General features: G+C 47.6%; 1 protein-coding gene and 1 non-coding gene across 2 annotated transcripts in view; one reads left to right on the top strand and one right to left on the bottom strand.

Moving 5' to 3' along the window:
* Positions 1–1,061: 1,061 nt before the first annotated feature.
* Trnas-cga (transfer RNA serine (anticodon CGA)) lies at positions 1,062–1,136 on the top strand. Its single transcript has one exon. It is a non-coding gene; the product is annotated as a tRNA-Ser (tRNA).
* Positions 1,137–1,635: 499 nt separating this feature from the next.
* The window catches only part of LOC126474765 (protein-L-histidine N-pros-methyltransferase-like), a 479,354-nt gene continuing 467,026 nt past the window's right edge, over positions 1,636–13,963 (bottom strand). The window contains exon 3 of the mRNA XM_050102242.1: positions 1,636–1,777. Within this exon, the coding sequence (XP_049958199.1) occupies positions 1,636–1,777 (142 nt within the window). The remainder of the gene's footprint in view (positions 1,778–13,963) is intronic.

A 13,963-nucleotide genomic window follows, 5' to 3' on the forward strand; every position in this document is an offset into this window, starting at 1 on the left:
ACCCGCCTTACCAACAATTAATTTTGTATGATCATTCCACTTCAAATCGTTCCGCACGCATACTCCCAGATATTTTACAGAAGTAACTGCTACCAGTGTTTGTTCCGCTATCATATAATCATACAATAAAGGATCCTTCTTTCTATGTATTCGCAATACATTACATTTGTCTATGTTAAGGGTCAGTTGCCACTCCCTGCACCAAGTGCCTATCCGCTGCAGATCTTCCTGCATTTCGCTACAATTTTCTAATGCTGCAACTTCTCTGTATACTACAGCATCATCCGCGAAAAGCCGCATGGGACTTCCGACACTATCTACTAGGTCATTTATATATATTGTGAAAAGCAATGGTCCCATAACACTCCGCTGTGGCACGCCAGAGGTTACTTTAACGTCTGTAAACGTCTCTCCATTGATAACAACATGCTGTGTTCTGTTTGCTAAAAACTCTTCAATCCAGCCACACAGCTGGTCTGCTATTCCGTAGGCTCTTACTTTGTTTATCAGGCGACAGTGCGGAACTGTATCGAACGCCTTCCGGAAGTCAAGAAAAATAGTATCTACCTGGGAGCCTGTATCTAATATTTTCTGGGTCTCATGAACAAATAAAGCGAGTTGGGTCTCACACGATCGCTGTTTCCGGAATCCATGTTGATTCCTACGTAGTAGATTCTGGGTTTCCAAAAACGACATGATACTCGAGCAAAAAACATGTTCTAAAATTCTACAACAGATCGACGTCAGAGATATAGGTCTATAGTTTTGCGACTCACGCCCGGTACTCACAGCTTTACTTCTGCCAGTATCTCGTCTCCTACCTTCCAAACTTTACAAAAGCTCTCCTGCGAACCTTAATCTGCCAGGAAGTTTCATATCAGTGCACACTCCGCTGCAGAGTGAAAATCTCTTTCTGGAAACAATCCCCAGGCTGTGGCTAAGCCATGTCTCCGCAGTATCCTTTCCTTCAGGAGTGGTTCGCAGGAGAGCTTCTGTAAAGTTTGGAAGGTAGGAGACGAGATACTGGCAGAAGTAAAGCTGTGAGTACCGGGCGTGAGTCGTGCTTCGGTAGCTCAGATGGTAGAGCACTTGCCCTCGAAAGGCAAAGGTCCCGAGTTCGAGTCTCGGTCGGGCACACAGTTTTAATCTGCCAGGAAGTTTCAGTTCGCTTACTTTGGCTCCTCTTCCATTGAGCGAAGTTTCTGAGAAATCGGGTCATGCACTTGCCGTGTTTTAATCTGCCAGGAAGTTTCAGTTCGCTTACTTTGGCTCCTCTTCCATTGAGCGAAGTTTCTGAGAAATCGGGTCATGCACTTGCCGTGTTCTCCTCGCCGCTTACGGAAGGCAGCGCCGCCACGGCTCTTTCGCTTTCGTGTGGACCGCGCCGGAGGTGACAGCGCATGCGACAGGTGCCCGGCACACCCTCTGTCATCGGGCGTGTACGCGGCGCTTATCGCAGGAGCTGCCACGCGGGCGCGTTATCACGGACAAACTGTAACACCCGCTCGGCGTGTCCGATCCCATTACGTGCCGCGGACAAGGGCACCGCCGACGTGTCCTTCCTTCTCTCTCTCTCTCTCTCTCTCTCTCTCTCTCTCTCTCTCCGTCTTTTTTATTAATCTACGCGCTTAGTCCCTAATTCAATATACATGAGGAGGCGGGCGAGACGTTGCCGCTCCTCCTGCGCTTGGACCCGCTGCCGGGGCTGTCCGACTCCTTTTCTGGAAGCGCCGCCGAGGAAGCATTTAGTATGTGATTCCTGGCTCGTATAACCAATCTAATCAGATAAACACGCGGCCTGACAATAAGACTACGCGGCGCCGCTGCCGGGGCGGGTTATTTAGATTAACGAAAGGGAGCGCGGCCGGGCAGGACGGCCGGCCGGCCGGCCGGCCGAGCTGAGGCGAGGAAAGCCGAGGACACGCCGCGCGTCCCGTTTTTGTTCGCCGCCGCGCGGTCAGCTCCCTCTAATAGGGCGGGTGCGTGCGCCAAGATATACGGCGGCTCCTCGCACACCTGGTTTAGCATTGCCCCAGACGGGAGCCGCCGGGGGGAATCTCGCAGAAAAGGACTAAAACGGGGCGGGGACGGGAGAGAAATGGTTAAACAAAAAGCGCCACCAAAAACAAACAGTGGCGGTGGTGGTGCGGCGGCGGCGGTGAGCGCAAACGAGCAGCAGTCGGGGCGACCCCTCCCCCTCCCCCCCCCCCCCTCCATCACATTACTCGCGCGTGCGTGCTCGAACACCACACACACGCACATACAAACACACACACACACACACACACACACACACACACACACAGCGACTGCATACATTAGGCTACCACTTAGCCGCGTGCCCGAGCACAATATTTAGCATTTCATTTGCATGATATTCTTTCAGGCGGGCTGCGCGTCGCCGCGGCGGAGTGGGCCTGCGCGACCACCGCGCCTCAGTCCGCTGCTATCTATAGCAACCGCTCCGCGGCCACTTGTGTATTGTCGCCTCTAGTACAGGCGTGGTATGAGGGGAGGCGGAGAGGTGGGGCCGAGTGGGCGAGAGGGGGTGGGGAGGGGAGGGGTACGGGTAGGGGGTAAAGGACGGCGAGCGCAGTCGTGGCAGAGCAGAGAAAATAAAGAAAAGGAAAAAAAAAGCAGTGGGAGGGCGGGGGGGGGGGGGGGGGAGGGGGGAGACAGTGAGAAGTAAAGAAAAGGAAAGTGGGCACGGTGTCCGTACCTGCTGCTGGGTGTGACAGGCCGGATAACAAGAGACGCTCAACTGATTGCGTATTGGCTGAGGTACAGTCGCGTCGCGCCACACGGCGTTGCGTCCACACGCACGGCAAGGCCACCGCCGCCCACGCTGCAGACGCACCGCGCACCGTGTCTCGCTCCTCACGCCTACGGCGCGTCCGGGCGGCAAAAAAAGTGAAAGTTACGAGCGATGCGGATCAGTTCCATATATCGCGCCCAGTGGCGTTGTCTACGGACGTGACGCGACTGGCGTCCGAACACGTATTCACAATTTCTGTGGACCACTCAGTAAGTGGTCTACCTTTGCAGCTACAGCGACGTACCTGTTTGTGAGGGAAAAGTGGGGGTGGGGATGAGGGGGGGGGGGGGGTGAGGCCACGGATTGATTCTTGACTCAGCTAAAATATTTTGTTTGCTGCAAGAACTGTGGTGCGGCACGCTATGATTTCCCCTCCCGTGCAGTGAAAAATTGCGGCATGGTCGGACACTCCAGATATGTCGGTGTGACTCTCGACAGAAAACCGACATTTAGAAAACACGTAGAACTAATAGGACAAAACCTACAATCAAGAAATATTAAATATTAAGAAAACTGGTTGGTGCTAGCTGGGCATCTAATGCAAACACGCTGAGAATTACAGCACTGGAGCTAGCGTACCTTATCGCCTAGTACTGTTCTTCTGTTTCGAGTTGAAGCAGCGATGTCAGTAAAATAGGTAACCATCTAATGGACGGAATGAGGATGTGACAGGAAACTACAAATCCACACTATCACCACGTCTATCAGTACTCGCCAATACTGTCCCTCTAAATCTCCGACGACAACAAGCAATAACACTTGAAGGCGAAACTCAAAAGATCCATATGCTTACAATTCATGAAACACTTAATAGTTTACAGCACAGATGACGAAAATCTAGAAAACTAACTGGATAAATAATAGTCAAGCCATTCCACAGAAGTGTGCCCTAAGAGAAGAATGGAAAAAACGATAGTCGTCCTTCTTCCATGCTCTACGATAAGATAGGTAAAATAGATCCCTCCATCCAAATCTCAGGACTGAGCCAACCAAGAATAATATGCAGCTCCCCCAAATGTGGCGGAACTGGCCACACTGTGAGAAAAGCAACACAACACAAGTGGGGAATGACCAATGAAGACCAATGCAATTACTGATCATTGGAAAAATACTACACCACATTTTCCATGACTGTCCAAGAACAAAATGCATGGGTTCTTGGGAAGACATTGCAGACGCAGCACTTTTAGCAGTCAACTGGGTGGTGTCTTTGGACGTTCAACCATGATCCCAAATGGCTAGCATCTTTCACCTCCTGCCTGTACACACACAGAGTGCTATTCAGCTGCTCCTACGTGTTTGGTTTTTATGCAACCAGCAACACATTCAAATACCGCACGCAAGATTTGCATATTCTCTCGCTCACTATGTACAAACTATCAACCCTGCAAAAAACTGAATTGGATCTTTACGTAGGAATTTTAATGCAATTAAATTTTGTCCAGGAGTACGTTTTTGGCAGAGACTGCAGTTCTCGAATCATTCAAGAGAAATTAATTTTAAATTAACAACAGCCTCAGTTGCAATGTTTACCTATAGTTACCTAGGTTTCAGTATCGATAACCCATCCTTCTTCAGAATAAAAGGAACTACGATTTGTCCACAATAGACAACGTCAAAAACTAAATCCCAGCTGGGATTATCCGGTATTTCAAATCCGTAGTTATCCTCATGTGGTCAAGTTCGACGATTAGCCCGAATATGCTAGGTTGGCTTAAAATAGTAAACGCATTGCTTCCATCACTTTTGATGTCCAACAAATTATTACAAATTTTAAGACAGTTGATATATCTTTTTCCTTACAGGATAACGTATACGTCAATTTCGTTAGCCGCACCTGGTTATTCATAAAATTTTAAGTAGGAGTACATGTTGGTACCAGTGTTAACAAGTACGCATGACACACTATCGCGCATGCGCTCTCAAGGCTATAGCGTTCCAGTACAACATCCGTTGCTGCCGTACTACGGTGGCGAAGTGGGGCTGAGGCTGTTTCTCAGGTAAGTTATTACAATATCACGACGTATTACCATATTACAGTTTTTAGTTTTTGACGTTGTCTATTACGGACAAATAATAGTTCCTTTTATTCTGAAGAAGGTTGGGTTATTCCAAGTGAAATAGGTAAATCTAGGTAAACATTGCAACTGAGGCTGTTGTTAATTTAAAATTAATTTTATACATTTCCTGACAGGATCACGAAATGTTGAAAATATTAAAATTCAACAGAAACATATAGAAGTTAACTTTAAAAGCGTTTTTCTTGGATGACTCGAAAACTGTGGCCTCCAGCAATTATGTACTCCAGTACAAAATGTAACTACATTAAATTTGCTAAAAAATGGTATTGTTCATTTTTTTCTGTAGGACTAAGAGTTTGTGCATAGTGAGCGAGAGAACACGAAAATCTCGTGTGTCGTTTTTGAAGGCATTGTGGGCTGCATAGAATCCATAGGTAGGGGCCGCTGAATCACCCTGTACAGAAGGGGAGGGGGGGGGGGAGGGGAGGAGGACAAACATACGGAAACACCAAGAACGCAACACGTTACTGTAACTTATACGGCGTAAACAGCTTCCTGTCGTCTCGGAATGGGCGTACAGGTCCTGTATGATTTCTAAGACAATCTTATACCATTACGCCTGCACCAGGATCATCATTACGAAAAGAAAAAAAAACATTGTGTCATCGGATGCACCTTTTCCGCGAAATTGGTCACACAGTCGTTGGTAACAATGCGACGCTGCCCGTGTAATATCACGATATGTTTTTTTCTTGGGACGTAAATTCGGCCAGTAGTTGGAAACAGTGTGCAACAAGATTCATCCGACGAAATGACAGTCGGGAATGAAGTTGCGCATCATGCAGCCCATTGCGCACAGTTTGAGTCGTAACACGACCGTCCTGTGGCTGCACGAAAAGCATTATTCAACATGGTGGCGTTGCTGTCCGAACTCCTCCGAGCCATAATCCGAAGGTAGCGGTCATTCACTGCAATAGTAGCCCTTGGGCGGCCTCAGCGAGGCATGTCATCGACAGTTCCTGTCTCTCTGTATCTCCTCCATGTCCGAACAACATCGCTTTGGTTCACTCCGAGACGCCTGGACACTTCCCTTGTTGACAGCCCTTCCTGGCACAAAGTAACAATGCGGACGCGATCGAACCACGGTACTGACCCTCTAGGCATGGTTGAACTACAGGCAACACGAGCCGTGTACCTCCTTCCTGGTGGGATGACTGGAACTGATAGGCTGCCGCCGGCCGGAGTGGCCGAGCAGTTCTAGGCGCTGCAGTCTGGAATCGCGCGACCGCTACGGTCGCAGGTTCGAATCCTGCCTCGGGATGGATGTGTGTGATGTCCTTAGGTTAGTAAGGTTTAAGTAGTTCTAAGTTCTAGGGGACTGATGACCTCAGAAGTTAAGTCCCATAGTGCTCAGAGCCATTTGATTTTTGATAGGCTGCCGGACCCCCTCCGTCTAGTAGGCGCTGCTCTTGCATGGTTGTTTACATCTTTGGGCGGGTTTAGTGACATCTCTGAATAGTGAACGGGACTGTGTCTGTGATACAATATCCACACGTCTATCTTCAGGAGTTCTGGGAACCGGGGTGATACTAATCTTTTTTTTAATGTGTGTATTTGTAGCTGACTGTGGTCTCCCTTAACAATCCTTACCTCTGTGACTGTTCATCCTGTTTCTTTTTCTAGATAGTGTTTTTTGACGTATTACTTCTCCCGGCGATTCTGCGAAAAAATCACTCGTTTTATCAAACTGAAGGCTCAGCTTTTACGACCGGTTTCATTGGTATTGAAACGTTCCATTCGTCTGAGACTCGACGCTTCCGTGGCCTGAACCCACGTACTGTTGGCGACTGGAAACGTTTACTGTCGGACCCGGGTTAATTCTCTGCAATGTTACACTTATAAAATCAGGTTAGATAAGGGGTGAGTGTGTGACTCTGACCCGGGAAGTCAACAATAATGCCCTTCAGCTACGTGATCTGCCAACGTCCGTCAGGAGAAGGTGACTTGAGAAGAAGAAGCAATCCAACAACGTTCACAAAGATTCCGTGATCCGACCACTGAACTATGTTCAACATTTAAAGTTCATACATCGCGCATAACTTGCTGCTAACAGCTCCCGCAGATAATCTCCATGATAACAACATGGGGATACAGATCTAACTCAAGAACGAAGGAGTAACACAAAACACGACACTAAATTTCACACAGAAACGAATGCAATTTATTGGCTTATAATGGATCGCCAAGCCTATCTCGTTAATTAGAACACCTAGAGCACCAACCATCCAAGCAGCTTCTTAGCCCCACAACTTCGTTTGAGGACTCCGCCTACTGAGCATGTGCATCCTCGTTGCCCGGGTTCCCGGGTTCGATTCCCGGCGGGGTCAGGGATTTTCTCTGCCTCGTGATGGCTGGGTGTTGTGTGATGTCCTTAGGTTAGTTAGGTTTAAGTATTTCTAAGTTCTAGGGGACTGATGACCATAGATGTTAAGTCCCATAGTGCTCAGAACCATTTGAACCATCCTCGCTAAAAATGAACTCTCTTCAACGGAAACAGTAGAATCGTTGAGCACTCCGCATGTAAACACGGGAAACCCAGTCCCCTCAGCCTTCCGTACTGGAAGAAGTACTTCGTGGATCATTATGTCTCCGAACACAGACATCGGCAACAGTCCAGAGGGTTGTTGATGAACCCCAGCCCCATTTCGCTTCACGAAATTACTTCACTTTTAAGCCAACCAGCCAGTCAGAATTGGGAGTAAAATGTAGGTACTTTCACTAGAAGTTTCCAGCTCCCGCTAAAAGAGCTTCTGTAAGCTGCTGCTTCCTGGCAGGACTGTCAGGACTATCTCTGTCACGGGGCGTTGCAAAACACCGGCCGCCATGGGCAAATTACTCGTCCTAAGAATCAGTCTAGTCGGTTCCGCCCGCACCCATTTAGGACGATAAGAGAAACACTGGAAACTCATCTACAAGTCGAATAAAAGCCCCCTGCCCACGCAGCCGGAAATTAGCCAAAGTGAATAAAACAGCGAACAGGGCTGGCGCACATGAGCAGCCAGGAAATGTGTTACACCAACATCTCACGTCACTGTATCTTCACTAAGTTCATCTTGATCTACCTATTCGTTTCATTCCAGTTTCAATTTTTATGTACGCCTTGTGGCATGGTCAACCACAAACAGCCAAGTCTGCTCCCCCGTATTCCCCCTACTCTCATGTAGCCCATGGAAGAACCGCTGATTGCAGAAAAATAACAGCATGAGGAAATACCACAGCTAAATTGTGACTCGGGTCCAGATGCCTGCTCAGAGGCAAGTCAATGCACGTGCATCATACAAAACCGGTTTCTCGGTTTCTTATACACGATAACGAAAATAAAACTGGCCCAGAAAATATTTCATGCTCCATAATATAGGCAACCCAACACAATCTGTCCCAGGTGCAATGCTACATGAAATATTTTCTGGGCCAGTTTTATTTTGCCCATCTTATTATGTAAAGTGTGTTCGGTAATTTCCGTAAAAAACTTCTAGGACTTGTAGAGGGAAGTGAGTAGATAATATATGTAATAGGAACCCGTGTACGGAAAAGTACCGCTAGAAAACATGTTCGCTAGGTAGGTAAGCAAGAAAGTTGTCATGGTGGGGGGCGCCTACGTCAGGTCGGCTGATGTTACTTGACGTCTATCCTACCCGTCTAGTACCCGTGGTCTAGGGGTAGCGTCTTTGATTCATAATCAAAACGTCTTCGGTCCCGGGTTCGATCCCCGCCACTGCCTAAATTTTGATATATAATCAGCATTGGCGGCCGAAGACTTCCGGCATAAGAAGTCAGCCTCATTCTGCCAATGGCCTTGTCAAAGAGGGCGGAGGAGCAGATTGAGGTTCAGGGCACTCTCTTGTCCTAGGGGTGGGAAACTGGCCCTACAGGCGGAAGAATCAGCAATGATCAACGACATGAGGATGCAGAAGGCAATGGAAACCACTGCATTAAAGACACGTAACGTGTATCCCCAGGAGATGTGGCCTGTAATTGAAGAAGTGTCATGATGATCTCTGCATTGGCAAAAGATTCCGGAATAGTCCCCCATTCGGATCTCCGGGAGGGAACTGCCAAGGGGGAGGTTATCATGAGAAAAAGATTGAATAATCTACGAAAGGATAACGTTCTACGAGTCGGGGCGTGGAATGTCAGAAGCTTGAACCTGGTAGGGAAACTAGAAAATCTGAAAAGGGAAATGCAAAGGATCAATCTAGATATAGTAGGGGTCAATGAAGTGAAGTGGAAGGAAGACAACGATTTCTGGTCAGATGAGTATCGGGTACTATCAGCAGCAGCAGAAAATGGTATTACAGGTGTAGGATTCGTTATGAATAGGAAGGTAGGGCAGAGGGTGTGTTACTGTGAACAGTTCAGTGACCGGGTTGTTCTAATCAGAATCGACAGCAGACCAACACCGACAACGATAGTTCGGGTATACATGCCGACGTCGCAAGCTGAAGATGAACAGATAGACAAAGTGTATGAGGATATTGAAAGGGTAATGCGGTATGTGAAGGGGGACGAAAATCTAATAGTCATGGGCGACTGGAATGCAGTTTTAGGGGAAGGGGTAGAAGAAAAGTTACAGGAGAATATGGGCTTGGGACAAGGAATGAAAGAGGAGAAAGACTAATTGAGTTCTGTAACAAGTTTCAACTAGTAATAGCGAATACCCTGTTCAAGAATCACAAGAGGAGGAGGTATACTTGGAAAAGGCCGGGAGATACGGGAAGATTTCAATTAGATTACATCATGCTCAGACAGAGATTCCGAAATCAGATACTGGATTGTAAGGCGTACCCAGGAGCAGATATAGACTCAGATCACAATATAGTAGTGATGAAGAGTAGGCTGAAGTTCAAGACATTAGTCAGGAAGAATCAATACGCAAAGGATACCGAAGTACTAAGGAATGACGAGATACGATTGAAGTTCTCTAACGCTATAGATACAGCAATAAGGAATAGCGCAGTAGGCAGTACAGTTGAAGAGGAATGGACATCTCTAAAAAGGGCCATCATAGAAGTTGGGAAGGAAAACATAGGTACAAAGAAGGTAGCTGTGAAGAAACCATGGGTAACAGAAGAAATACTTCAGGTGATTGATGAAAGGATGAAGTACAAACATGTTCCGGGAAAATCAGGAATACAGAAATAGAAGTCGCTGAGGAATGAAATAAATAGGAAGTGCAGGGAAGCTAAGACGAAATGGCTGCAGGAAAAATGTGAAGACATCGAAAAAGATATGATTGTCGGAAGGACAGACACAGCATACAGGAAAGTCAAAACAACCTTTGGTGACATTAAAAGCAACGGTGGTAACATTAAGAGTGCAACGGGAATTCCATTGTTAAATGCAGAGAAGAGAGCAGATAGGTGGAAAGGATACATTGAAAGCCTCTATGAGGGTGAAGATTTGTCTGATGTGATAGAAGAAGAAACAGGAGTCGATTTAGAAGAGATACGGGATCCAGTATTAGAATCAGAATTTAAAAGAGCTTTGGAGGACTTACGGTCTAATAAGGCAGAAGGAATAGATAACATTCCATCAGAATTTCTAAAATCATTGGGGGAAGTGGCAACAAAACGACTATTCACGTTGGTGTGTAGAATATATGAGTCTGGCGATATACCATCAGACTTTCGGAAAAGCATCATCCACACAATTCCGAAGACGGCAAGAGCTGACAAGTGCGAGAATTATCGCACAATCAGTTTAACAGCTCATGCATCGAAGCTGCTTACAAGAATAATATACAGAAGAATGGAAAAGAAAACTGAGAATGCGCTAGGTGCCGATCAGTTTGGCTTTAGGAAAAGTAAAGGGACGAGAGAGGCAATTCTGACGTTACGGCTAATAATGGAAGCAAGGCTAAAGAAAAATCAAGACACTTTCATAGGATTTGTCGACCTGGAAAAAGCGTTCGACAATATAAAATGGTGCAAGCTGTTCGAGATTCTGAAAAAAGTAGGGGTAAGCTATAGGGAGAGACGGGTCATATACACTCCTGGAAATGGAAAAAAGAACACATTGACACCGGTGCGTCAGACCCACCATACTTGCTCCGGACACTGCGAGAGGGCTGTTCAAGCAATGATCACACGCACGGCACAGCGGACACACCAGGAACCGCGGTGTTGGCCGTCGAATGGCGCTAGCTGCGCAGCATTTGTGCACCGCCGCCGTCAGTGTCAGCCAGTTTGCCGTGGCATACGGAGCTCCATCGCAGTCTTTAACACTGGTAGCATGCCGCGACAGCGTGGACGTGAAAAGTATGTGCAGTTGACGGACTTTGAGCGAGGGCGTATAGTGGGCATGCGGGAGGCCGGGTGGACGTACCGCCGAATTGCTCAACACGTGGGGCGTGAGGTCTCCACAGTACATCGATGTTGTCGCCAGTGGTCGGCGGAAGGTGCACGTGCCCGTCGACCTGGGACCGGACCGCAGCGACGCACGGATGCACGCCAAGACCGTAGGATCCTACGCAGTGCCGTAGGGGACCGCACCGCCACTTCCCAGCAAATTAGGGACACTGTTGCTCCTGGGGTATCGGCGAGGACCATTCGCAACCGTCTCCATGAAGCTGGGCTACGGTCCCGCACACCGTTAGGCCGTCTTCCGCTCACGCCCCAACATCGTGCAGCCCGCCTCCAGTGGTGTCGCGACAGGCGTGAATGGAGGGACGAATGGAGACGTGTCGTCTTCAGCGATGAGAGTCGCTTCTGCCTTGGTGCCAATGATGGTCGTATGCGTGTTTGGCGCCGTGCAGGTGAGCGCCACAATCAGGACTGCATACGACCGAGGCACACAGGGCCAACACCCGGCATCATGGTGTGGGGAGCGATCTCCTACACTGGCCGTACACCACTGGTGATCGTCGAGGGGACACTGAATAGTGCACGGTACATCCAAACCGTCATCGAACCCATCGTTCTACCATTCCTAGACCGGCAAGGGAACTTGCTGTTCCAACAGGACAATGCACGTGCGCATGTATCCCGTGCCACCCAACGTGCTCTAGAAGGTGTAAGTCAACTACCCTGGCCAGCAAGATCTCCGGATCTGTCCCCCATTGAGCATGTTTGGGACTGGATGAAGCGTCGTCTCACGCGGTCTGCACGTCCAGCACGAACGCTGGTCCAACTGAGGCGCCAGGTGGAAATGGCATGGCAAGCCGTTCCACAGGACTACATCCAGCATCTCTACGATCGTCTCCATGGGAGAAAGCAGCCTGCATTGCTGCGAAAGGTGGATATACACTGTACTAGTGCCGACATTGTGCATGCTCTGTTGCCTGTGTCTATGTGCCTGTGGTTCTGTCAGTGTGATCATGTGATGTATCTGACCCCAGGAATGTGTCAATAAAGTTTCCCCTTCCTGGGACAATGAATTCACGGTGTTCTTATTTCAATTTCCAGGAGTGTACAATATGTACAACAACCAAGAGGGAATAATAAGAGTGGACGATCAAGAACGAAGTTCTCGTATTAAGAAGGGTGTAAGACAAGGCTGTAGCCTCTCGCCCCTAATCTTCAATCTGTACATCGAGGAAGCAATGATGGAAATAAAAGAAAGGTTCAGGAGTGGAATTAAAATACAAGGTGAAAGGATATCAATGATACGATTCGCTGATGACATTGCTATCCTGAGTGAAAGTGAAGAAGAATTAAATGATCTGCGGAACGGAATGAACAGTCTAATGAGTACACAGTATGGTTTGAGAGTAAATCGGAGAAAGACGAATGTAATGAGAAGTAGTAGAAATGAGAACAGCGAGAAACTTAACATCAGGATTGATGCTCGCGAAGTCAATGAAGTTAAGGAATTCTGCTACCTAGGCAGTAAAATAACCAATGACGGACGGACCAAGGAGGACATCAAAAGCAGACTCGCTATGGCAAAAAAGGCATTTCTGGCCAAGAGAAGTCTACTAATATCAAATACGGGCCTTAATTTGAGGAAGAAATTTCTGAGGATGTACGTCTGGAGTACAGCATTGTATGGTAGTGAAACATGGACTGTGGGAAACCCGGAACAGAAGAGAATCGAAGCATTTGAGATTTGGTGCTATAGATGAATGTTGAAAATTAGGTGGACTGATAAGGTAAGGAATGAGGAGGTTCTACGAAGAATCGGAGAGGAAAGGAATATGTGGAAAACACTGATAAGGAGAAGGGACAGGATGATAGGACATCTGCTAAGACATGATGGAATGACCTCCATGGTAGTAGAGGGAGTTGTAGAGGGCAAAAACTGTAAAGGAAGACAGAGATTGGAATACGTCAAGCAAATAATTGAGGACGTAGGTTGCAAGTACTACTCTGAGATGAAGAGGTTGGCACAGGAAAGGAATTCGTGGCGGGCCGCATCAAACCAGTCAGTAGACTGATGACCAAAAAAAAATCCTACCTCTCTGACATAGTTCGGACCTCATTCACGTATCTGTGAGTGTTAACAGCAACATATTTGACGGCACATTTGCAGAGTGCACCGACATGATTCTTCTGTATGTTGAAGCTCACGGCAATGGAAGAGCTGCTCGTCGCCTTTATCGTTTTCCACAACGTCCCACTCCATCACATACCCATTTCGCCACAATTGCGCAACGGCTTCAAGACAGGGGTACCTTCACCCTTAGCAATTGTGCGCGCAATGGATGTAAAACAAGTGATTTTCTGAGTCACGCCTAACAAATTACACGTAAAAAGTGGTCGCGTTACCAATATGTTTTCCAATGATTATAGCACGGAACTGCTACGTTTCCGGACATTGGTTCCAATTCAATATACAGGGTGGGGCAAATACAAGTGGCCCAGAGAACAGAGTTCCAGGGTACAAAGAAATACAGCAGAGGGATGGAAATACAGCAATAATCCGACTATAGCAGATGCTGAAAGTGAACACCATTCATCTCTTGGAACTTTTGGGCCCTGGTCAGCAAATTGCTGCAGGCAGATCGAATCTATACTGTTGGACTTGCTGCAATCTCATCCGAAATGTTCTGCTGCAGTTCTTGAAGACTCTGAAGGATGTTGCGACACATCTTAGACTTGAGGGTTCCCCACATAAAGTAATAGCACAC

Source organism: Schistocerca serialis, chromosome 4, assembly GCF_023864345.2.
Source record: "Schistocerca serialis cubense isolate TAMUIC-IGC-003099 chromosome 4, iqSchSeri2.2, whole genome shotgun sequence".
Classification (NCBI taxonomy): domain Eukaryota; kingdom Metazoa; phylum Arthropoda; class Insecta; order Orthoptera; family Acrididae; genus Schistocerca; species Schistocerca serialis.